Genomic DNA, 25,733 nt, shown 5'->3' on the forward strand with positions numbered 1-25,733 from the left:
CTAAGTAACATCCTGTTGAGATGAACAAGGGCAAATTTCACCCTTCAGAGCTATTGTTTCAGGCTAGCTGGCTGCAGACTCATTCAGGCTGGCCTGCAGTGGGTCAGCATTGGAAATATTTCCTTGCAACTAGAAGGGCTAAAAATTTAATTTCATAGATATATAGGTATAAAAAAAAAAAACGAACCAGAAGCAGCTCAGACTGAGAGAGACATGCTAGAAGGTTATGCCAGCCGCTACCACGTCAGTTCCTGAGCGCAGCCTCGTTTGAGGGAGACAGACAGTGCTTCAATGATTTCCACCCCTGCCTAGACACTTGTAACTCTTTTTGCTCTCCGGCAGGGAAGAGCCCCGCCCTGCCCGCTCCAAGCTGGAGGAGTTGTTGGGAAGTGGGACCGCAGCCAAACTCCTGGAGCGACCGATCACAGGAGAACGCAAGGAGTTCAAACTGGATACAAAATACCAACAGCAACCTGGTGAGTAAGACCAGAAACCTGCTGGTTTAGCAACACTGTGAAGGGTGGTAGTTTTTTTGCGATGTTGCTATACTGGTAATAGCCCGAGTGTAGACACAGTTATAGCAGCATGAAAGTACTTTTGCTGACATAGCGTCAGGGCCGGCTCCAGGCACCAGCTTACCAAGCAAGTGCTTGGGGCGGCCACTCCGGAGAGGGGCGGCACGTCCAGCTGTTCAGCGGCAGTTCGGCGGACGGTCCCTCACTCCTGCTCGGAGCGAAGGACCTCCCGCTGAATTGCCGCCGCAGATCGCAGCTTTTTTGGTTTTGTTTTTGTTTGGCTGCTTGGGGCGGCCAAAACCCTGGAGCCCGCCCTGCATAGCGTATTTTGCTCGGGGAACCAGTATAAGCTATATCAGCAAAAGCACTTTCATGACTGTATGTCTCCATTCACACTGGGAGGGTGTGACCTACCAGGGTATAATCGACACTAATGAATAGCTGTGTCACCCCTGCTCTCTTACCTGGCCTGCCCTTCACATTGCTTTGCTGCTGTCGCCTCCAGTCTGGGGTGCTCCCAAACAGCCGCTGGCATGTAGGTTACTCCCAGCTGCGTCTGTCTGTGAGCTGCAGCCAAACAGCCACACCTGGGCTCATACCAGCCTGGGGTATAGTACAGGGTGACCCCAACTCACTCCCAGTCTTTGATTTTTCCCTAGAAATGTATGTCCCGTACTGCCCAGCACGCTCCTGGACAATACATGTGTGTTAAGTCCTTTAACGCTTTAAGATGATAATATGCCAGCTTATTATTTCAAATAGTTCTTCAGACACTTCTATTTAAACACACTGGATTAGATAAAACAGTAAAACAAATGTATTAACTACAAAGAGATTTTCAGTGAATAAAGTAATGAGGCATAGAAGCCAGAAATGGTTACATGAAAAGTAAAGATAAAACGCAACTAGTGCCTAACCGAACAACCTGTGTTAAATTCAAAGCAAAGTTTTTCTCGCCACATGCGCTCAATAGTCTTACTGGCCAAACTTAGTAGGCCAGGACCCCTTCTTCCGTTTAATGGCTGCTTACTTTGTCCCTTCTTGTGCGGTGAATCGAAGAACAGAGAGGAAAGGGTACCTTGGGCGCTTATTCCTCCTTTTTATAGTGTCAATCCCCCTTTTGGAAAACATTTCCTGCTGAGATTCAGGAGACAGAGTGTCTATATGTAAGGATATTTCCTGCTGGTTTTCCCGACCTGTTTGAACTCCCTTTGTCTTTCTTCCTGCTTGATGACTCTATTTACTGCTTAAATGCAAATTAAGCAGAGCACACATTCCTTTGTTTGAGACAAACCTGTTTGCTAACCTCAGTTGGAACATGTGTTAATAACAGCTTACAGGATGTCAAGTATCAGGGGGTAGCCATATTAGTCTGTATCTACAAAAACAACAAGGAGTCTGGTGGCACCTTAAAGACTAACAGATTTATTTGGGCATAAGCTTTCGTGGGTAAAAACCTCACTTTGTTGCATCTGAAGAAGTGAGGTTTTTACCCACGAAAGCTTATGCCCAAATAAATCTGTTAATCTTTAAGCTTACAGGGAAATCTGATAACTTCACATACAATGTTGCCACGCATATTTTATCAAGACAGTATTGACCAGCAAATTATGAGCCTTCAAATGATACTTTATAGGACATACCTTGTACAGAGATAGTTGCAATACGGTGTGGGCATAGGGTATGTTCTGTACTGGTTTGCCAGCATAGCAATACCAGTATAGCTAGACCAGCCAACTTTTCTAGTGTAGGCAGGGCCTAAGCGAATTACAGTGAATCTCCCAAACAACAGACAAAAGCGAGAGCATGTGAGTGTGTGGTGATGCAGCCTGCTTGCCTCCTGGGGACTGACTTTAGTGTCCACTTCTCTAAACAGATAAGGAAACCATTTGGGGCAATGAGGATTTCACCTTCGGGGCCTACCAGCCCACCGTGGCCTCCACACCCGAGGGCCTGCAGTCAAGACGACAATCTGTCAGGTATGTGTTTATATATGATGCTTGCCTGTGTCTGCCACACTAATCACTGGGCCATGCTGCCTCCCAGCAGGGAGCTGCCGAAGTCCTAACACTCTCAGCTTTGTGTGTCTGTCTCTCGCTCCCGTTGCAGGTTTTCAGCAGAGAATATCAATGAACTGAAAATGGACCAAAGGTCCAAACCAACCACGCCATCCACCACGAGCCCCATGCGAGGCAGTAAGACTGGCGCTGACTGGCTGGGCTTGAAAGATGAGGACTTTATCGAGTTGGACCCTCCATCTCCAGCCAAGGACGCCGCCAAAGGTAGTCCCGCGGCAGCCCCTTTGAACACGCCATCCAGCACCTCAGCCACCAAGCAGCCCAGCCCAGCCAGCCAGCTCCTTCCTGGGACAAAGTCAGCTGCAGAGGAAGCAGCAGCTAAACCCAGACCACTTGAGGAGGAGGAGGAGGATAGCTGGCTGAATGACGCCTTATCTCGAAAGAAATCCCAGTTGCAGGGGAAGGTCAAGGAGAAAAGGTCTGGGCCCTCGGGCTTCCTGAGACAGGACGACGAGGTGGACACCATTACTGTTACCAGGTAAAGACATGCCAGTGGGCTGCTTTTCAGAGGTGTAGAGCTCCTGCAGCTCCCACTGGCTTCACTGGGGGTCACTAGGGTTCAGCACCTCTAAAAATCAGGCCATTTTTAAGGGCCTAACTTTAGGCACCCAAATGTGACTATTTTTGCCTACAGAAATAGAAGTGGGATAAGAGCGTAGGACTTCCTAGTTTCCAGGTCAGTGCGGAATCCAGACCGTGCTGCCTTTCATTGCAGCTGCAAGGGACATTACGCAGGCTGCCATTGTAACTGTGTAAAGGCTACAGTGATTTACTCCGGGAAGCCTGGGTCAATGATCCAGAAACCACCAAAAATTCAAACCAGTTCTGTTTCCTGTTCTGCCTTTTTCTGATTCAATAACTCTTGGCCTTTGCTTGTAACTTACAAGCAAAGTCCCTCCACCCTATTTCACTTATATGAGTGTAGTCGCTACGGTAATATAAATAATAAGATTAACAACAAGCATGAAAAAATTATAAGAAAACTAAGGAAATTCCCAGGTAAAATCTTCGTGAACGTAGAGTTATGGCTGAGAACAAATTGGCTACTGCTTGTGCTGCCCAAAGCAGGATTGATGGCTATAATTAGGAAGAGCCTGTCGGACAAAAGTGAAGTATCTTGATAGTGTATAGTTACAGTTTACTGTTGTGTGCATTTGCTCCTTCAGTCTTTGCAATTAAGGACAAGTCTACACTGCGAAATTAAGTTGATTTAATCGACGTTGACGCAGAGCCTCCGCAGTAATTAAATCGTTTTTGTATGTCCACACTAGCTCCTTCTGTCGGTGGTGCGTGTCCTCACCAGGAGCGCTTGCTCCGGCTGTCAGTGTGGGGCACTGACAGTCAGAGCCCCGGTGCCCGTGGCTGACAGCCGGAACAGTCTGATGTAAGCAACACAGTGTCTACATTGACACTGCATCGACCTAACTACATCGACCTAAGCACTACTACTCTCGCGGAGGTGGAGTTATTAAATTGGTGTAGTGGGCAACTGACATCTGTGGGAGCAACACTGTAGTGTAGTGTAATGTTCACCCATGAAAGCTTATGCTCCAATACATTTTTTAGTCTATAAGGTGCCGGAGGACTCTTTTGTTGCTTTTTACAGATCCAGACTAACACGGCTACCCCTCTGATACCTAACTCTGTAGTGTAGATCAGGCCTAAATGTTTCAAACCAAGTGAATGCTGAATACTTCCATAGCTCTGTTAGGAGGAGGAGATTGCTTTTGATGGAAGGGAGACCTTCATTGTCTTTGAGGTTGCAAGATAGAGTTGTAGCTGACACTGGAGGATTGTGGCCCCCCTCGTTGTCCATTTATATTGATATTCTTTGCTCTTTCATATAAGTGACTTTTGTTTTCAGCCAACCAGTTCCCTCTGTGAGAGAACCTCAGCGGTCTGCTGTCCCAGAAGATAAGTCCACCAGGATGGAAGACTCAGGGTATGACTTCACTCTAGCTATACCTGCTAATCTGCCTTTTCAACAGGAACTGCTGAAATGAATTAAAATGGTGTCAGACATGAGAGTGTTGGGGGTTGAAATGGGGTAAATAAAAAACAATGATTTAAAAAAAAAACTTTTTTTTTTAATTTAAATCGGATTTTTAAACTTAAATCAGATGTTTTTGATTTACGTTAAATGCATATTTATTTTTTAAAATAAACCTATTTAAAATTAAATGTGAAACTGATCATTTATGTTAGTGCCTAAACTACTTATAATTTATTAAAATAATTTACATTAAATACAAACATAATTAAGCAGTACATGTTTGTTGTCAAATTTTAAAGAAAGACCACTGAACTGGTGGAAGTCACTGGCTAAGCGTAGGGAACCAGAGTTTGTTGAAATGCTAAACCAGCTCTTGACAGCAGTGTAGCCCAGAGAGAATATTTTCTTCATTTCAGATTATTCAACTAGTTTAGTTCAATGACTAATTCATTCAAAGTTAATAAACTTTCAACTTTTGGGAGTTGAAAAAACAGAAAACTTGTTTTCCTCTTTCAATCTAGGAATAAAAACTAGGTGTTGAGATGATGAGATCTACTAGTTCTAAAATCTTGCAGGACATGGTGACAGAAACAACCAATTGAATTCACTAAATACAGATAATACTTGATTTGTTTAATACATTTGTTAGTTTGAAATGCAAAATATGTTGTGATTAAAAAAAAATTTCTTATGTATCCAGCACATTTAAGGTCATTTTATTAAATTAAAACCAATTAAAATTCTGGTTTTGTACATTTTTAATTAAATTTAAATTTCCATCCAAACAGAGCTTGATACAAATCACACGTAAAAAAATTAATCATCAGCTAATAAATAAGTAATGCATCATTCACCATTTTCTAACATCATAAAGAAATGTAAAAATGAAGACTCTCTGAATAAATGTAAGTTTAAGCTATATAATTGCTTAACTACATGTGTACAGATATAGGGCATCCTCCTGTGTGGCAAAAAGAAGCACCAAATTTAGAGTGAAGCCTATGCAATTCAATATGTTTGAATGGTTACCAACCAAAGAGAATCAGCTTTTCTTTAGGAAAATAACGAAGAAATACAAATGTAAAACTTTGAATTAAAATTAATTAATTAATTCAAAGTTTCCTGATATAAATGGATGATTTTAAATGCTTTGATTTCCTGGTTACTTATCTAAATCATTTTTATTTAAGTCAGTCCACTCTGCATGAGGGTAGGCAGGAAGAGAACTTTGTGGTGGCTTTTGATTGTTATAAATCTGCGATGTGCGTGAACAGTGAGATCGGGTGCAGTATGTTTTAAAGAAAAATCACCTTGGATTGACACCTCCAACTTTTGACCTATGAACACCACCCCTTTGTGACTCCATGTGCAGGAATCCGTAGGCCTGGTGCTGTACAAAACTGCTGATCGGATGTTTTGTGAAACTCTCTTCTTACAAAAGCGATGCATGTTGACTGGAAAATACGCCTTTAATGTCTCTTTCACATGCCCTGCTGGGGGGATATAATGGCATTCCTAGTTATTTATCTACTCTATGCATCCCACAGATATCCCGTTCCATGGCTAACCACTCAGAAACAAGCCTCATCTCTTACATCTGAGTCCAGGAAAGGGGCACCTCCTGGAGACACCAGTAACGCCGGTATGTTTCACATCCCAAATCGGCCCAGCTATTGGGGAGGCAACACACACTGCTGACACACCTAACTGAGTGATCAGGAGCCATAGAGAGACATTGTGTAACCTAGAGGATTCCCAAATTCTACTCTCTCCCCCTGGATGGGGAATACAAAGTTGTATCTTTTAAAGTGAAATGATCATTGCATCTGTGACGGGTTGGATCACAGAAACCCCCTTGGGAGCTGCCACCCGATGTGCAAAGACTACCCCTGCTTCTGTTTTCCCTGCCAGCTCAGGACTCCAGCACCCTGTCTTGCTGAGCCAGACACTCCCGTCTGGCTCCAGACACAGACCCAGGGTCTGAATCACTTGTCCCAAAGCTGCAAGTTTACCTGAAAACAGCTCGCAGTAGCGTGCTTGTCTTTAGCACTCAGATGCCCAACTCCCAATGGGGTCTAAACCCAGATAAATCCGTTTTACCCTGCATAAAGCTTATGCAGGACAAACTCATAAATTGTTCGCCCTCTATAACACTGATAGAGAGAGATGCACAGTTGTTTGCTCCCCCAGGTATTAATACATACTCTGAGTAAATTACTAAATAAAAAGTGATTTTTATTAAATACAGACAGTAGGATTTAAGTGGTTCAAAGTAGTAACAGACAGAACAAAGTAAGTCACCAAGCAAAATAAAATAAAATGCACAAATCTATGCCTAATCAAACTGAATACAGATAATCTCACCCTCAGAGATGCTTCAGTAAGTTTTTCTCAGACTGGACACCTTCCAGGCCTGGGCACAATTCTTTCCCCTGGTGCAGCTCTTGTTGCAGCTCAGGTGATAGCTAGGGGATTCTTCATGATGGCTTCTCCCCCTCTCTCTTCTCTTCCCCCCCTTTATATATCTTTTGCATAAGGCGGGAACTCTTTGTCTCTCTGGGTTTCCACCCCCCCTCACTGGAAAAGCACCAGGTTAAAGATGGATTCCAGTTCAGGTGACATGATCACATGTCACTGCAAGACTTCATTACTCACTTGCCAGCACACACATATACAGGAAGACTCACAGGTAAATACAGCCATCTGCAGACAATGGGATCATCAAGATTCCAAACCATCATTAATGGTCCACACTTTACACAATTACAATAGGCCCTCAGAGTTACATTTTATATTTCTAGTTTTAGATACAAGAGTGGTACATTTATACAAATCAGATGATCACACTCAGTAGATTATAAGCTTTGTAATGATACCTTACAAGAGACCTTTTGCATGAAGCATATCCCAGTTACGTTACATTCACTTATTACCGTATTTTCTCTAAAACCAGCTCAGTTACATTATATTGACTTATCAAGTTTTTATAAAACCATATAGACTGCACAACGTCACAGCATCATTGCCCTTGAAGGTGAGATGAAAATGGGGAAAAGATGGGCCTAGCAAGGCTTCCAGGTCGTGTATCAAAAAGGTCTCATTACGAAATCCAAAAAGCCCTAACATAGTTGCTGTGATGTCTGTAGGGATCTTTGAGGCTTGTCCCACAAATGAATGGTAGATGGATGTGTGGCTGATCACATGTTCGTATTCTCTCTCTGTCTCAGTGGGAAGGGGTCAGATCCTGACAGGTCTCCGCCCCCTGCCACTCCCACATGCTCTGAGTGTGGACAGAGTCCTCTCCAATTACAGCCCATGGGTGCTAGTTTAGCGTCTGGCATAGGTTCTTTCCATGGCTTCTCTGATGTTGAGGAAGGGCCAGACCTGTGCAGCCACGCTTTCCTTGACACGCTAGCAGTACGACAACTAGTCCTCAGTCTCCTCTGCTCTTCATCCTCCACTTCCACAGTCCCCTCACCTCCTTGGATTACCCCACCTAAACATTCAACCTCATCCCTTCGCCGCTTTGCATCCTGGTGTTAGCCCCTTAGGGTATGTCTACATAGCAAAGAAAAACCCATGGCGGCCCTGTGCCAGCCGACTCAGGCTTGCAGGGCTTGGGCTGCAGGGCTGTGTCAATGCTGTGTAGACATCTGGGCTCTGGCTGGAGTTCAGGCTCTAGGATCCTGCAATGAAACAGCCCTACAGCCTGAACCAAGGTGGCTGGCACGGGCCAGCCGCGGGTGTCTAGTTGCTGTGAAGACATACCCTCATTGTCCTACCCACCCCCTGTTACACAGCATGGAGTGCAAGGACGCGGGGACATGGGTAACCGTCAGCCATCTGCAGCCACTCTGTTATTCCCATCTCCGTGTCAGCTGTTACAGAGCACTGCCCCCTGTTGGCTCATATGTGTAACTTTTCTCCATGAAATCTACAGTAGAACCTCAGAGTTACAAACTCCTCAGGAATGGAGGTTGTTCGTAACTCTTGAAATGTTTGTAACTATGAACAAAACATTATGGTTCTTTCAAAAGTTTACAACTGAGCATTGACTTAACACAGCCTTTAAACTTTACTATGCAGAAGAAAAATGCTGCTTTTAACCATCTTAATTTAAATGAAATAAGCACAAGAAACAGATTCGTTACCTTGTCAAATCTTTTTTTTTACTTTCCCTTTATTTTTTTAGTAGTTTACATTTAACACAGTACTGTGCTGTATTTGTGTTTTGTTTTGTTTTTTTTGTCTCTGCTGCTGCCCAATTATGTACTTCCTATTCCAAATGAGGTGTGTGGTTGACTGGTCAGTTGGTAACTCTGGTGTTCATAACACTGAGTTACTACTGTATTAAAAGAGGTTGGACATTACGCAGTCGGGAAGTAGCAGACAGTGGCCTCAGTTGTGTGTCAAAGGGATGACATCAAAGCCAATGGGGGTGGGAGGTATTTCCCATTTAGGTGGCCAGGTGATGCTGAGTTGGAGCCTGGAAGAAGCACATAACGTGAAGGGTTCAAACCAAATGCGAGTGGTCAGTTGTGTGACTAAAGGGCAGCAGTGCAGGCTGTGGGAGCCAGATGCCCCTTTCTCGGGTACTGGCGGAGGGCTGGCATGTCACAGAGGAAACGCACTGGGCTTCCGCGTGGAGGGTGATGACAGCTGGTTCAATCTCGCATGAGGTCAATAATCTGCCTCCTGTCTGGAGGGTGAGCACTATGAGGAGGCTGGCCAAGCAGGAAGGAGTTCGGGGGGGGGTGGGGGAGGTGCAGAAATGGTGGCCCTTGGGTTGGAAGGGGAGAGCTTGCTGACCCTGCCAGGACTTGCACTGCTTGCCTGGGTCCTTGGACGCAAGTAGTACAGTATAGCCTGATTTCCTAGAGGTGCTGAGCACTTGCGGGTCCTAGTGATTTGGGGGGGTGTGGATGAAAATCAGGCCAGTGCTGCACATCGAGCACCTGCCATGTGTCAGTCCGTCCATATGCATGGAGTAGAAATCTGCCCCAGTCAGCTTCTTGGCAGGGATGTAGCAAGGCAGGTGAAGGGACGAATGTGCATAAAGCATTCAAGGAGGCACTTGTGGGGTCCAAGGGTTTCATTAAAGATGCATCTTTCTTTAGTGCCTAGAGGACCTTCCAGCCCCTCCTGGTTCCACTCTGGCCATGTAGTCTGGAGTATCTGCCCCCCACTGCTTCAGTGGCTGGAGCTCTTATGACATTAGCATGTCCTCCTCATGCTGAAGCAGCACACCTATGGTTAGATGTGGAAGGGCCAATGCTACTGTCTCACCGCTCTTTACACTGAAAATGCCTAAATCCACTGCCATGTCTGAGTGTTAAATGTGTTGAATTTTCACCACTTGCAGCTTCTCTCGAAGGACATCCGGAGGGTCTGGGGTTTCCCACACTAACTCAGGTAGGTGTGAGATGCTACAACATCGATCACGGTGTATTGGAGATAATACACCCCTACCTGTACAGTTATTTTTCAGTGGCTAAAATGCAGGAGTAGAAGTGGGAATCGGGAGTCTGGGTTCTGCTCCCTGCTGTCTCACTGATTGGCTATGTAATGTCACCTCGGGCAAGTCACTTATATTCTCCATGCCTCCATTTCTTCAGCAGTAGAAGGGGTGAAATAACACACCCTTACTTCCTTCCCAGGACTCCTGTGAGGTTTTAATTAGTGTTTACAAAGTGCTTTGAGGCCCTTGACTGGAAGTGCTCAGAATACACGTGTGAGTGTAGTAATTAATAATGAGACTTGGATTCTAGCTAATTATTGGGTTTTACATTGCTAGGTTTTCTTAGTTTTGAGGTGAAAGGTGTGTGTGTGTGTGTTTAAAATTTCTTTATTTTTTAGCAATTTAAGGGGGGAAATTATCAAAGTTATTAAAAATGAGTATGTCCCGCAATCCTTACTTAGCTTTTAAGCCTCACTGAGAAGCTGAAGCTAGCCCTTCTGGGTCCTTTTCATTTCCTGCCCTCCATTGTGGGGGGGTGTGTTTTAATCAAAAGGAATTTATCCTATTACTCCTGAGCCCATCTCAAGCAATAAGACCAAACTAAACACCGAGTCTGTTCCATTGCCTGCTCTGGGGCAGGTTGGAAGTCTCCTGTCCTGTCCATGCTGCCTTCTGGGACAGGACCCTTTGGAGGTTTCATACAGAGGGGTTCTTCTGGGAGAAAGGATCCAGATTTGCAGCGGGGTAAGATCAGAGAAGGATTGGCAAGCCTAGAGGAGGGGCGCAAAGTAGGACCAGAATTAATGGCAGCCATTGTAGGGGTTTCCCAGGCTCAGTAGAGTTAAGATATTCCCCACAGGGGTGGAGGCCTTTAAGAGGAGAAGGTGGCTGAGCTTTTCCTTGTTTCATTGCAGGTTGCCGTGTCTGGGGCTCCTCTCCAGCAGGTTCTACTGCCGCAGCAGGTGAGGACAGGGCGTGGCTTCTGCAGAGGACAACACTGCATCCTGCTGGGCTGACAGGGTGCTTCTGCCACTCTTCATTCTAAAAGGGCTTGGTTTTGTCTCCCCACCCCTCGGTGCTCTCCCCTTGCAGCTCCTGGAGGCCGAGCCCCTGGCCCTGAGCTTGCTGAATGCCAGTGAGTACGAGAAGAGGCTGGTGGCTTTGCGGGCACAGCTGAGGGAGAATGCAGCAGGGCACCAGGCGGAGCTGCTGAGTGCCCAGACTCGCCTCACCGAGCTGGAGAGCCAGGTGAGGGACCCAGCCTGCTGGGCTGAGGACAGAGGCAGGACTGGTCTCTCTGTATTCGCACCAGTCTTCCCACTGGGGCCAAGCTAGGAGTGATCATACTGGGCTGTGATAGGAACAGTTAGGAAGGAAATACCTGGGCTCCAAAGGGCAGCAGGATTAGGGGTGCCAGAGACATGGTTCATCCCTGCCCAGAGAGAGGAACTGAGCAGGTAACAGAGGGTCTGTCTGCTGAGGGCTCACAGAGATGTTCTAGCCACACCCCTCATAGTAAAGCCTCAAGATTCCTGCTTTCTGTGCACACTTGCTGGCTGCCAGCCCGTGAGCTACCCCTGCACTAAGGGTGAATGCTGACATCCTCCATGTGCACTGGTTTGCTCTGCGGGGGCCTGACTGCAAGCCGGCTGACATCCCCGAGGGTACAGACTGGACTGTTGAACCACTGGGTCCCTTTAACGCTCCAGCCCAGGGTGCCTTTTACGCTGCTGTGCTAGTGACAAGCAGCCGCTCCAGGCTCTGCTCACACGCAGCCATTAGCAGGAATGCTCTCCCAGCCACTCACGAACTACACACAGAGCAAATTCCCCAGCCTTGTGCCCCAGGAATGTGCATCTGGCACTGCTTAGGACCTCCCACCCCCAAACAGTGCAAGCTCGTGAAAAGTCTGTTATCCCATCAACGGGAATGATTATGCACCAGCCTTTGTTAACCTGAGTAGAGATTCCCCAAACACTTCAATCAAAACACGCTGGTTTAGGTAATAAAATAAATACACTTGTTTTATTAACTAAAGAGAGAGAGAGATTTTAAGTGAGTATAAGCGGTAAAGGCATAAAAGTCAGAACTGGTTACAAAAGAAATAAAAGAGAAATACGGAAGCTATTTCCTGACCTAAATGTTACCAAGTTAAATAAGATTTGAAAGCAAAAGGATTTCTCTGACCCAAAACTTTCAGCAGTCCATGCTGACTGGGAAGCCTTCCAGTTTGGACCACTCGCCCCAGTTCAATGATGGTTCTTTCTTTCAAATGATCTTGCTCATGAGTAGAGACGGGGGGAGGAGAGGTGGCCAGATGCCTTCCCCCCCCACTTCTTATATCCTGACCCTTTTCACTGGAAACGTCCTTGAGGTTGTAACCCCAGTCGTCAGCGGGCGGGATCAAACCTGGGACCTCTGGAGCTTAGTGCACGAGCCTCTACCGCATGAGCTAAAAGCCAACTGGCTATTATCTAAGGCTCTAGAGCAGACTCATTTTCTCTCCCTCTCTCTCTGTGGTCTCGGTGTCACTAGATGGGACAGAACACCACACCCAGGAGGTGTGTGGGTTACACTGGGACATGGAGCCATGCAGTTCTATTGCATATGTGCCCTGCCAGCTGTCCTTCAGACGAACTGTAAATACTTCGTTTATAACTCCCCTGCTGGTGAATTTCTAATTGAACAAGTAATGGCCCTTTAGCACCTACCTGGCATGCCAGTGTGCCTTTGTCTTTGAGAAAATGGTCTGTTTAATGAAAGTGATGGTCTCAAAAAGGAACTGTTCCCATTATGTGGCATTAATTCATATGGCATCAAGAACTACAGTACCCAGTTACCCAGAACTACAGTATATTTCAGTAACAATCCTAAGTAAAATCTCATAGCTCCGTGTACAATGCTGATATACACATTTTGACATGACAATGACGTGCAGTAGATTATGCATTTTCAAATGATACCTCACAAGGCATACTTTGTACAAACTATATCATCCTATAGAAGTGGTGAGCATGGGCTCCAGGGTGACACATGGGGTACAGTGTCTCACCCCAGCCACGCAGGGTTTTCTTTAGCCCATCGTGCTGACTTTCCACATCAGGTGCGGAAGCTGGAGCTGGAGAGGAATCAACAGAAGCTGCTCCTGGAGAGTCTACAGCAGCGTCATCAGGAAGACTTGGAGCTCATTGAAAATGCACACAGGTATCGTGGGCCTACACCCCAGATACATGCACACCAGTGACATGGACCTTTGCCCCCGCACTCAGGGTCCTGCCTGATGCACAGCATACCTGGGGTGTGTATTGCCCCACTTACAGCACTTGGCCCAGCTTATAGTTGGAGCAGGGGACCGGGCATCAGGGTGCTACTTCCAGATCTCCTGCTGACATGCCGTGTGACTGAGCACGACACTTCACAGCTCTGTGCCTCAGTTTCCCAATCTGTAAAAGGGGATTTGATTCCCTTTGTGCAGTGCTTTGAGATCTAGTGATGAAAAGCGCTACATACTATATATACAAAAATATAAGGAGCTGGGTATTATTATTTATTTACTATTAAATCAACAGCAGGCACCTAAACTGGCACTTAAATTAGGGTCCTGCATTTGAAAATTGACCCCCTAAGCGTCATAGTTCAGATCAGAACCACCCATTAGTGCCCCAGCCCAGCGGGCACCGTGCAAACAGCTCCTCCAGCCTCCGTGTCTCTCCTCAGGAGCCGTGTGAAGGTGATGGAGGAATCTTCCCGTCAGCGCGAGGCGAGGCTGCGGCAGGAGAATGAGGAACTGGCGGCGCAGTACCTGTCCCACTGCCAAAGCACAGAGCGGGCCAAGTCGGAGCTGCTGGCACAGCAGCAGCGTAGGCTGGCAGAGCTGGAGCAGGAGAAGGTCCAGGAGGTGGAGAGGCTACGGGAGCTGCAGCGGTAAGGAGGGCTAGGGGAGGGGACAGCCAGCCTGGCGGGAGGCATCTGGGGTCCAACATTATTCACCTCCCGAAGGGGCCGAAGCTCTTGGAAAGATATTGAATCCGTGTCTGAGCAGACGGGAAAATGGGCCCGGCTGAGATCGTGGTGTCAGGAAAAGTCAGGCCAGTGCAACGGTGTGAAATAACCGCAGCCCTGGTGGGAAGTGATTAAAGGTTTGTCCCGATCTCCTGAGTTATGCAGCTTAGCCACGAGCATTTGCATCTGCTTGTGGCAGGCAGCAGGCCTCTGAGCACGGCTCCACCTGGCAGGTACGTGTGGGACTGTCACTGCAGGGCACAGGGACTTGCACCTGCGTAGGGTCCTTTGGGGTTCACGGCCATTATTCTCCCCCGTCCACACCTCTGCTCATGCCTGGGCAGGAACCAGCAAATTTCCTCTAGGAATGAGTTGTCTCCACGAGCTTATCCGGTGACCATCCACCATCGCCCACAGCCGGGGGCCGAGATCAGCCGGCTGCTCCCGTTCAGCTCTCGCTGTGTGTTGCTGTGGCAACGAGGGCCATATGTCTGAGCGTTGACTGCGGCATAGGCTGCAGGGAATGTAAATAACTAGACCTGGTTAACGGGCTCCTCCCCTCTGGGTCCTACAGAGCGTCCATTCTGGAGATGCGCAAAGACCACGAAGAGCAGCTACAGAGGTTGAAACGACTGAAAGATCAGGAGATTGACGCGGTAACCAGTGCTACCTCCCATACCAGGTACCGGCTGCCACCCAGCACGGCCTCCTTGCCTTCGTCCTTCAGCTCCCCACCCACCCCACGTAGACTGTGATGGAGGTTGGGTTCCTCTTCGGTTCTGAAGTAGAAGAACAAGCAGCTGAGTAGGTTGCTTCTTCCCTTCAGGGCTCGGAGAGCCTCTGAAAAACAGAGCTGGGATGCTCTCTCACAGCAAGCACCATAAACCTGACAGCCCTCCGTGAGACGGCTGGGGAATAATCACACGCACCCAGACTAGATGGTCACAGTGGTCCCTTCTGGCCTTGGAATCTATGGGCACAGTCCCCACGCAGAGAGCTGTCTGCAGGGGAAGGCAGGGCCGGGGTGTTGGGTGGATCCCAACCAAAGGGAGAACACCTAAATTGGTGATGTGTTTGCACAGAAGCCACTGGCTCAGCAAGTAGATTGCCCTCACCACCTCTCAAGCTCTGTCAGTCAATAAATGAGCTTTGTTTACCCCTGAGAAAAAGCAGCTCCTGTCCTTTGCTGCTACCGAGGGGAGGGGTTAACTGAGCAGGAGAGGTTCAGGACAAAGCGATCGTACCCACTCAAGCTCCTAGGCAAGGCGGTGCATATTTATTGCCCAGGGAACCTGCTGTGGAAGCCACAGGTTGGGCTCAGAATCTAAGGTTTTGTTTTAAAGTAAATCTTTCTAGCCCCTCGTCACATGAGGATAACGTTGAAAACGTGAACTCAGTGTGAACCGATGCAGCTACCACGTAACTGTGGCCCCACCCCTTCCTCTTGCAGGTCTCTGAACGGCGTCATTGAGCAGATGGAGAAGTTTTCCAGTAACCTGAGTGACCTCTCTTATAAGGTGGAGGCTACTCACCACAACACGTCGCAGGAGCTCGAGATTGGAGCCCGTCAGCGGGACGAACAGCTCAGGGGTACCTGCTTTTTATTTTTTCATGGTTATTTATTACAGTAGCAGTTAGGGGCCCCAACCTCAATCAGAGCTCCATTGTATGCACACACACAGTCACTGCCCCAAAGAATTTACCGTCCAAACGGAGATGTGTATTGTGGAAGCATCTATGAGCCCTAATCATGGACAGGCCCCATTGTGCCAGGTGCTGTACAAACAGAGAGCAAGATGATCCCTGTCCCATTTACACATAGGGAACTGAGGCACAGAGAGAGATTAAGTGACTTGCCCAAAAGTACATATGGTGTCTGTGGCAGAGAATTGGACCCAGATCCCTGTTCAGTGTCTTAATCACAAGATCATCCGTCCACTGTAGCAGATGTTCCCATCTGTGGCTCTCCTACGCACTTACCTTTCCGAAAAGAACATTGCCTTGTCCAGGGCTGTACCAGAGCAAGACAACTGCGCCAAAGATCCTCTGTGCTGAAAGCGGCTCCCCGGGAATGTCCTGTAGCCAGACAGCACTCCCAGCGAGAAGCCATCCCAGGTGGCTGGGACTGAGGGTCAGTTCCCAGCTGTTGTAAACCAGCACAGCACCATTGGAGTGACACTGGTTTAAACCAGCTGAGGATCCGGCCCTGCAACTTTTTTGCAAGACGGACACAATGGTGGCTTGCGCTGGACTGTGGGATTAGCCTGTGAATGGCTGCAGTTTGCTGCACGGTGGTTTTTCTCCCCTCAGTGCTGCAGGACAGACTGACGCGACAGCAGAGGGACATGGAGGAGGAGCGGAGCCGGCTGCAGGAGGTCATCGCTAAAATGGAGGCCAGGCTGAGTGAGCAAACTCGTCTCCTGGAGCAGGTGAGGCAAGGCCAACAACCTGGGTCTTCAGCCTCTGTTAACGGCTCTGACGGGGGGGAGAGGGGGCCTGCATGTTCTGTATCCAATATGGGAACTCTCCTCAACCTGCGGACAGCCATGGTGAGAGGCCAGTTTTTTTCCACAGGTGAAAAATTGTCTTCCTGCTTGGTGGGGGAAAACTCAGGGCAGGGCCTGAACCTCCAAGGCTCAGGCCCTGCCCTGAAGTCAAAGAAAACGGAGGTGGTGGTGGAAAAATATCTGGGTTAAATATTCATTTAAGGCATGATTGTACCATAGGCTCATGTAACCCAGGCATTGCTCTCCCCCATCTGCTGTCGCCTCTGCGCTCTAGGAACGCTGGAGGGTGACAGCAGAACAATCCAAAGTGGAATCTCTACAGCGCTCGCTAGAGGAACAGCGGAGGGTGATGACCCAGCAGCTGACCATGGAGAGGGAAGAGCTGGAGCGGGCAAAGGTCCGGTGTTGTCATGATGTTTAATGAACGTGATGGTCTCAAGGAGGAAGTGTTCCCATTATGTAGCATTCATTCAGATGGCATCAAGGCCAGGAGAAAAATTCTTTTGCTGGAGGACAAAGGGCAGGATGGAAATAAATCGACGTAGAATTCAGCATAGCTCAAGGATATTAACCTAATAGGAGTAGATTTGGGGGCGGGAAGCAGTTCCACTCAGAGATTAACCACTTGGGACTTCAGTGAGGCATCACAATACCCTACGCTTCACTTGGCAATATCTTGTCCTCCTGCTCAATCAGAACCATAAGCCAGCATGTCAGCCTGTCAGACTTGACTTGTCACTCTTGGGCAAGGCGCACGTGCTCCTGGAGCGCTTCGTATTTGCTGGGGTAGCACCTATCTGCTCTTCCCAGAGATGCGGCACAGTGATCGACAGCGTGAGTGACAGAGGCGGCGTTGGGATGGCACGAGTCAGCAGGAAGGTGGTAGGCTTGTCCGGGTTTGGCAGACATTGGTTGTTGCACAGAGTAACAATGACACACACTAGGTCACGTGAGCGAGAAAACCCAGCAATTGTGGCTGAAGGCAGGAAAATAATGTCAAGTGGAGGGTACTAGTCACTCGGTACTTTTAAAACCCATTGCTGTAACGCTCCCCTGCTGAAAAGCACTCCTGTTTCAACCACAGGGTGGTGAGATCTACTGTCACTGCCTCTGTTTCATTGCCATGTTGTGGGAACAGTGCAAAACCCCTGCCCCCATAGTACAGAAAGTTCTGCTGTCTGGGTACAAGAATGATACCCAGTTCCCAGGAGCAGCAGTGGGAATCTTAGTAGCAGGAATCCTTTTCAGTCTGAAGGCAGCATAAGGAGCTCCTTTTCCACTCTTCCTGGTGGAAGGGGTACTCTCTGTGACCTCAAGCCAACCTTCCCTACGTCTCTCTGGTTTGGAGGACTTGGTTGCATCTCTCATGCTTTGCTCCCACAGAACGTCTTGCTGGAGGAGCAGAAGTCAGTCATGCAGAAGTGCGCGGAGGAGCGTCGAAAGCTCGCCATGGAGTGGTCGGAGTTCCACACCCAGCAGAAGCTGAGCAAGGAGCGGATGGAGCGTGACGTTGACCATGCCCTGCAGATAGACTCCCAGAGGGAAGGGGCCATCATGACCCTGGCAAAGGTACAGCAGTCTCAATGCAGCACTTTGCCTGTAGCATGTGTTCCTGCCATAGGAAGGAGTCTTCTATAGGGGGACATGGAGCCCTGAATAACGTAGGTGAAGGGAAACCTTCCAACCCTTCCTCTGACTGGCCCAGATTCCTGAGCCAGCTGTTCTGTCTGGGCAGGGCGAAGGAAACAACCTGAACGCTAATGCTTGGGGACCTTTCCTGCACAACAAAGCCAGTGCTCTAGTATATGTACAGCAGGGAACAATCCTCCAGTGGGCCAGGGGCTTGGGGGGGGGTGGGGGGGGCTCTTCTATCACGGACCTCTCTGAGCACTTGGGTTGAGTGCTCAGGAGAGGAGCCGATATAGAGCCACCATTGATGCTCTCTTCCTAGGAACAAGCGGATCTGAAAATCAAGGCCAGTGAGCTGAGGGCTAAGGAGGAGCAGCTGGCTAGAGAAAGGGAATCTGTGGAGCAAGAGAGGCAGGAGCTGAGACTCGAGAAGGAAAGGGTTAATGCGGCCGCTTTGCACGTCAAACAGAGGGCAGAGGAGATTGACAGTATGAGCAAGGTAGGAAGGACAACAACGACTCCTCTCTTAACCCCTTGCAGTCAATGCACCCACAATCCTTCCCCATTAGAATCCAGGAAAGGCCATACAGGAAGTGGAGGCAGCAGTGGTGTAGGGGCTTGAGAATGGGACTTCAGTTCCCCGCTCTTCCAGTGACATCCTGCGGGTGACCTTGGGCACCTCAATTATCTCTCTCTGCCTTGGTTCTCCATCTGTGAGGGGGGAGACTGATATTCTCCCCCCCCCCCCCCTTGATAAAACACGTGGGGATCTCTGGCTGAAGAGCTATAGAAGTCAAGAGCCCGGAGCGATGGTTCTTTACATGAATGTTTGTTAGTGATTTAGCACTTTAAAATAAAAAAGGGATACAGAGACCTGCTTCGTAATACAAGGATCTGTGTGTCTGATCCATAGTGGGGGAGGGGGAGGAGAGTACCCAGATGGCTCAGGAGGTAGGAGATGGGATACAGAGCCCTCCACCTCTGACACAGATTCAAATCCAGGCCAAGTCCCTGGCAACCAAGAGCCATTCCTATCTGGTGGCTGTTGGATGGCCTGCATGAAATGAACTTGGTCTCACTTGAGTTCCCAGTGGACAAGCCTTGGCAGAGAAACCATGGAGATGGAGCAACCCACTCGATCCTTGAGAGATCCCCCAGGTCCTGGTTGAGACCCATGAATGAGGTGGCCTAGGAGAAGCTTGCCCTGCTGCTGCACCTGCCTTACTAGTGTGGTGGGTAAGCAGAGGATGGGAGTGTCCAGGATGTCGTGGTCTACACAAATGAGCCGGGGTTTCCAGAGACACTTACATGGGTCTTTCTCCTCCCCGATGGGCGCCGTCACGCCCTTGCTCCCCCGCCCCCCACTCACGCTCTGTGTTGCTGTGTCCCCCAGCTGTCCTCGCAGAAGTACGAGGAGGGGGAGAGAGCCCTGCTAGAGGCGAAGAAGGTGGAGTCAGAACATCAGACGAGGCTGGGTACCGTGCAGCAGCGGCTGGAACGGCTGAGGCAGCAGGAGCAGCACCTGCACCAGGCAATCAGATCCTCGCGCTTCCCCTCTCGTTTTTTTTCTATGTACCGCAACATGCCAGACCCTAGTAAACCAGCCTTTCTCCCTCTCTCTCGGGCCGGGTAGGAGCGCCAGAACCTGGCTCATCAAAGGAGACAGCTTGAACAGCTGCGAGAGGAGCTTCCGAACAGCCCGGTGCAGTTCCTGACCAAGCCCCGGGGGCCACACCCAAGTGCTCAAACCAAGAGCCTCTCCAGCACGCACTGTAAGCTGCTCCTTCACACCTGCCAACAGAACAGCTCTTGAGTAGTTGTTCTCAGTGATTGCTCTGTAAATACATCATGGGGGGAAGCCCAGAAAGGAAGAAGAGCTATTTAACCTAAAGGACAACGTTGGCTCTGGAATAAACTGGCCATGAGGAAAGTTAGACTGGAAATTTAGAAGCAGGTTTCTAACCACCAGAGGAGAGGGGTTGGGGAACAGTCTCCAATAGGAGGAGTGGAGGCAAGAAACCAAACTGGTTTTCAGGTGGAGTTTGATAAATGTATGACCAGGACAACGTGCCGGGGTTGCCTGTGATAGCAGGCGACTGGACTCAATGACCCAAGAGGCCTCTCCAGTCCCGTGTTCCTGTGAGCAAGGAAATGAGAGGAAAGGCATGTCTACACTACACCTGCTACAGTGGCACAGCTACGGCACTGCAGCTGTGACACTGTAGTGTAGTCGCTTCCTATATCGACGGAAGGGGGTTTTCCATCAGCGGAGTTAATCCATCTCTCTAAAAGCGAGTCGCTAAGTCAACAGAAAAATTCTTCTGTCAGCCTAGCCGGGTCTACACCAGGGGTCAGGTCGACCTAACTACAGTGCTCGGGGCACGACATTTTTCGCAGCCCTGAGCGACTTGATCTAATTTTAAGTGTGGACCAGGCCAAAGGGACAGCACCTCCTGCATCTTTGTGTCACAGAGCAGGTGGGGCATCTCTGTGGTTCAGCTCTCTGGCTTTCAAAGGATAAAGACCTGAGTTGAGTTCTGAAGTCACCTCTTCGCAAGAGGGAGCTGGGCTCGTGGTCAGAGCAAGGGATTGGAGTCAGGAATCCTGGTTTCCATTCCTGCCTCCGCCACTGACTTGCTGCATTGGATAGGGAAAATTGGTTAACTTCTCTCTTTCCCTTCTGTAAAATGGGACTAATGAGTTGCCTACTCCAGAGGGCTAATTAAATGTTTGTAAAGTGCTCTAGGATCCTTGCATGAAAGAGGCTATAGAAGTGCCACATAATCATTATAATTAATCCCCACAATTTCCTCAGGTCCCAGGCTGGCAAGAGGGACTGCTATGCTCCCCCAGGACATGAAAACACGGGCACAGCAATAATACTAGGAAAGCTTAGTGGGTCCAACTTCCCTGCCTCCATCTGAGTGTCTCTGTATAGAATACACGGATGTCCCACGTTCCTCTAACCCTGTGTGTATTCTGCACTATTGTGCTTTCTTTGCAGATTTCCCCCCTCCTGTTATAGACTTACCTTGGCACAACTCTGGCAGGACGGGGGGCAGCCAGGGCACAGCAGGAGCGGGACCCGCTGAGTTGTATGCCAGACTAGTGCTGCTGAAGCACACAGCCGAGCGGGTAAGATGAGGTTCCGTAGCATTTGCTCCGATGTAAAAGGGACCCAACATCAGGTCTGCTACTGAGCTGGGCTTTGGCTTTGAAATCATTCGGACTCTCCCAGGAAGAGAGAAAGAGAGGGCTCAGTGCCACCTGCCAATGGGTGGATTTTTCTCTGAAGGTTGTTGCTGGGCAGTAAAGCTGTTTGTTCCGTGATGCACTGCAAAAGGGTCATTTTAGAGAACAGACACCTGGTGTTTCCCTGATACACTTAAAGCAGAAGTGGATGAACAACAGAAGCAATGACAGCCATAAATTCTTGGACAACCACATCGTCAGAGCTCCTAGTTGGCTTGCCCCACTTGGGCTGCGAGTTAACAGCCTTATTCACCACTGGAGTGGGGTGTATGTACTGCTCCAGACCCAGTTTTCTGAGATCCTCAGATGGAAGGTGCCATATCAAGGTGGTTAATCCCTGTTCTTCTGGTGCTTTGACATTCCTACTCCTTCCAGATTCTCCAGTTACTCGCCTGCTCTTCCCCCAACACCCCTGCAAAATTGGGATTCTGCTTTGATCCCTTAGAATCCTCATGTTCCTATCTAGGAAAGAAAGGTTATTCAAGTTGGCTGTATGGATCCCATTCAAGGTGCACATGTGCCTCACGCATCCTTAACTGGGATCCACACAGACAAGACATTTTGGAGAACCAAAGTTACAACAAAGTAAGTAACTGTACTTGCTGGTGCACTCACCTCTCAAAGCCTCGGCTTTGACTGCTTCTGATACTTCCCTTATATGTCAGTTCCTAAGACAGTGATTATCTACCAGGCATGTGGGCATCTGTACTCTACCTTCAGGGAGTCCAGCCACAACCAGTGATGGCCCTTCCCATCTTTCTCTGCAGGACCGGGATTTCTTGGAAGATGAGCAGTTCTTTCTAGAGACCCTGAAGAAAGCTTCCTACAACATATCGACAGCATGAGTTCAGCCCCATGTGCAGCGCTGGTTGAGCTGGCGTTTTCTACGAAGACGACGGGGGATTTTGTAATTTATAATCTTTTTTAAAAATCCAAAAATGAATGGCTGGAAAAATATAAATTGTCAGATACATTCAGTCAGGCAGCAGCTAGTTTAAAAAAAAAACCAAAAAAATAACCCCTTCGCGCGTGAATTTTTAACTATGTCCGACTGAGAGCCCTATAGCCTAAAGTCTTCCATTACTTCAGCTGTGAGCCCTTCAGAGCCTGGACGGTCTTTTCATTATGCCCATCTCTCTCTCTCTCGGTTTTATGCTGTGATCTATCGCCATAGTGTTGAAGCACCTTCCGTGTACAACAGCCTGGCAATAGCGAAGTCCTTAGGGATCTCCATGGAGTCACTGGCCCATGTGAGAGCACCTAGCGATCTGTACACACACCACCAAGAACAGGTACACCATGGGCTGAACCAGTGCAAACTTTCCATGTATTGCCCTGCTGCAATCCTCAATCATGACCAGCAGGGACCACCTCCTCAGCCTGAGCAGGTAGTTCAGTCGCTGTGGCCCATTTATAATTTATCCCGTCTCTTGGCACCTTTGTTGAAAGCCTCAAGTGTGGTAGGGGGTTATGGTGATGTGCACACTTGTGCATTGGGACATGGCCTAAGACCCACCACACTCATTTCACATTAGCCAGCCAGAGGACGGCTCATCTGCTGTTAGGGTTGCCAACTTTCTAATTGCACAAAACCGAACACCATTGCCCCACTTCTTCCCCAAGGCCCTGCCCCTTGCCCCGCCCCCACTTACTCCAGCCCCTCTCCCTCCGTCGCTTGCTCGCCCCCACCCTCACTCACTTTCACTGGCAACCCTATCTGCTGTACCATGGCCGTGTCCAAGGCTGGATGTTGAGTGATAAGGGAAGAGTGAAGGAAACAAGAAGGAACCAAGTTTTCGTGATTTAGGAATAGTTCACTTCACTTCCACTGCATCTCAGTGTCTTTAATGCTCTATCATCTTCCCTCTTCCCTTTCATAGGTTGGGTTAGAGCCTTGCAACCTAACCTGACCCGAACCCAACAATACCTGACTTCAAGTGCTAGTGTGACACTGCCTGAGGGTACCCAGGGGTGTGAGGCACCTTACTACCCCCTGCCCTTAGCATGAGGAAGCCTGATTTGTGCCAGAGGGTCAGCTCCCCAACCCTGGCCATGGGCAACAAAAGCACTTCCCTCCAGGCCTATGCAGGCCCCACTCTCTCTACAGGCTAGTGCTAGGCACATTCCAACCGTCACATAACCAGCCCCTGTTCCACTGGGCACTTGCAGAATTCACAGGCATGCTGCTTCCACAGAAAAGTCCTGCCCAGTTACCCATGTCCCTTCAGATCGCTGCTCCGTTTAACACAGCACTGAGATATTTTTGTAGTGAAAATAAGTAACAGTTTATTTAGTGAAATATAGTCATGTAGTAACAAGTAGAAGTTTTGGAAGCAAATGGTTATCTGTAAGATAGGGCTGTCGATTAATCACAGTTAACTGATGCGATTTATTCACGATTAATTTTTTTTAGTTAAAAAATTAATTGCAGTTTTAATCCACTGTTAAACAACAGAATACCAACTGAAATTTATTCAATATTTTGGATGTTTTTCTACATTTTCAATTATTTGATTTCAATTTATAATACAGAATACAAAGTGTGCACTGCTCACTGTATATTATTATTTTTATTACTAATATTTGCACTGTAAAAATGATAAACAAAAGATGTAGTATTTTCAATTTACCTCATACAAGAACTGTAGTGCAATCTCTATCGTGAAATTGATGTAATTGAAATCAATATATTTGAAAATGTAGAAAACATCCAAAAATATTTAAATAAATGGTACTCTGTTATTGTTTAACAGAACGATTCATCGCAATTAATTGTTTTAATCGATTGACAGCCCTAATGTAAAATAAAATCATAACTGCATTCTAGAGCCTAGACCACCCTGGCTAGTTACTGTCCTGTCTTATAGCCAAGGTTTCTCAGCCAGGTAGGCTGTGTGCCCGTTTTCCTCAAACAAGTCACATGTTCGGCTTGTCTCCTCCGTGAAGGGTGTCTTTCTGCACCCCAAGTTACAGCACCTACAGTCTATTGCTTGGTTCCCAAACTTGGTTCGTGGCTCATTCAGGGACACTTTGTTTACCTGAGCGTCCACAGGTATGGCTGCTCGCAGCTCCCAGTAGCCACGGTTTTACCATTCCCGGCCAATGGGAGCTGTGGGACGCGGTGGCCCGGCCCGTTTCTGAGCTATTGGCTTTACTTGTAAACAGGATCCTCCCTGCTGTTTTTCCTGTGTGCTCCTTTCTTGTCGACTTTACAGTCTCTTCAGTAGCATCAGGCTCAGTCAAGCAAATAGACTTACAGTGTTAGACATGCAATACACAATGACCAGCCAGAAAGACAAACATTTACTCCCCTCTGCCGGTCCAAAAGCTGTTTCTCACCTTCTGGTGACCTGTTTTAACTTACATACCTTAAGAATATAGCTTTCAGTACAAATACCTCTTAACTAGCCTCCGTACGTGCATTTGCAATGATTATGGTTCCCAGTGGGCTACTGGCACTCAGTAGAGACCTTACATGCCATCCTTTGGCAAACAGTTATGCATGTACCTCAGGCCGGGGATCCCTGTAAAACTGTAAGTATCCCTTACGCGCTCTGCCAGTTGTCATCAAGAGGTCAGGTTTGGGTTGAGTCTGGAACACAACCCAACACTCTTGGGCTTGGGTCAGGGCGTCTCTGATCCCCTTCTCCTGCCCGTGGGGTCAGTGGACCAGTGGCTGTATGACCCGCTGCTGCTGGCCACCACCACCTGGCTATGGTATGCCTGCAGTGGAGTGTGTTGATGAGTCCCAGCACAGCGAGGTGACGGTAGCCAGCAGGCATGGCACACACAGCCGCTGCTCCGTTCCCTTCCCCGACAGGAGGCAGTTGGAAACAGATCACTGGCCCCAGGTGTGGGGAGTAGGAAGCCCCACCAGGCTGAGCCCCAAGGGCGAGGCAGCAGCAATGCTGACGGAGGTTCGGGGGAAGGGTTGGGTTCGAATGACTCAGGGTTGGGTCAGGTTCGGGTGACTGGTCTAGTCGGGTTCATGTCAGGCTTTAGGCCTGAGCAGGCTAGCAGAGATGCTGTGGGGCGCTGGCAGGTTCCGTACCTTTGGAGAAGAAGCTAGTTTGATTGGGAAGGGGAATTACATTCTTGGGGTTGGTAAAGGCGCATAGAGCCTTCCAATGCTGGGTCACTGGTTAAAATCCAACCTAGGACCCTAGTGTCTGCAGAATGTTGTGGATTCTCTCTCAGCCATGCTGGTTCCGCTTAGCCTTGCTCGCTGGCTGCTGATGCAGCGTGGGAGGTTTGTGTCTTTGTTGCTGTTGTGAGTGATTTAGTCAAAGAGCCGTGGTG

The 25,733-nt window shown here is 48.5% G+C and overlaps 1 protein-coding gene across 4 annotated transcripts in view; it reads left to right on the forward strand.

Moving 5' to 3' along the window:
- Positions 1–22,440, forward strand: part of FBF1 (Fas binding factor 1) — a 34,349-nt gene extending 11,909 nt beyond the window's left edge. For 3 of the 4 annotated variants that reach the window (XM_034790057.1, XM_034790058.1, XM_034790060.1), the window contains 20 exons: positions 343–476; positions 2,392–2,494; positions 2,625–3,071; positions 4,458–4,535; positions 6,134–6,228; positions 9,949–9,998; positions 10,959–11,006; positions 11,137–11,292; positions 13,148–13,248; positions 13,762–13,968; positions 14,621–14,728; positions 15,497–15,636; positions 16,357–16,475; positions 16,828–16,950; positions 17,937–18,122; positions 18,505–18,681; positions 19,576–19,713; positions 19,816–19,954; positions 21,187–21,317; positions 22,202–22,440. In XM_034790057.1, the coding sequence (XP_034645948.1) occupies positions 343–476; positions 2,392–2,494; positions 2,625–3,071; positions 4,458–4,535; positions 6,134–6,228; positions 9,949–9,998; positions 10,959–11,006; positions 11,137–11,292; positions 13,148–13,248; positions 13,762–13,968; positions 14,621–14,728; positions 15,497–15,636; positions 16,357–16,475; positions 16,828–16,950; positions 17,937–18,122; positions 18,505–18,681; positions 19,576–19,713; positions 19,816–19,954; positions 21,187–21,317; positions 22,202–22,279 (2,758 nt within the window). In that variant the 3' untranslated portion in view covers positions 22,280–22,440. The remainder of the gene's footprint in view (positions 1–342; positions 477–2,391; positions 2,495–2,624; positions 3,072–4,457; positions 4,536–6,133; positions 6,229–9,948; positions 9,999–10,958; positions 11,007–11,136; positions 11,293–13,147; positions 13,249–13,761; positions 13,969–14,620; positions 14,729–15,496; positions 15,637–16,356; positions 16,476–16,827; positions 16,951–17,936; positions 18,123–18,504; positions 18,682–19,575; positions 19,714–19,815; positions 19,955–21,186; positions 21,318–22,201) is intronic. The other variant, XM_034790059.1, reaches the window with a different exon arrangement.
- The last annotated feature ends 3,293 nt before the right edge of the window (positions 22,441–25,733 follow it).

The sequence above is a fragment of the Trachemys scripta genome, chromosome 14, assembly GCF_013100865.1.
Source record: "Trachemys scripta elegans isolate TJP31775 chromosome 14, CAS_Tse_1.0, whole genome shotgun sequence".
NCBI classification, from domain to species: domain Eukaryota; kingdom Metazoa; phylum Chordata; order Testudines; family Emydidae; genus Trachemys; species Trachemys scripta.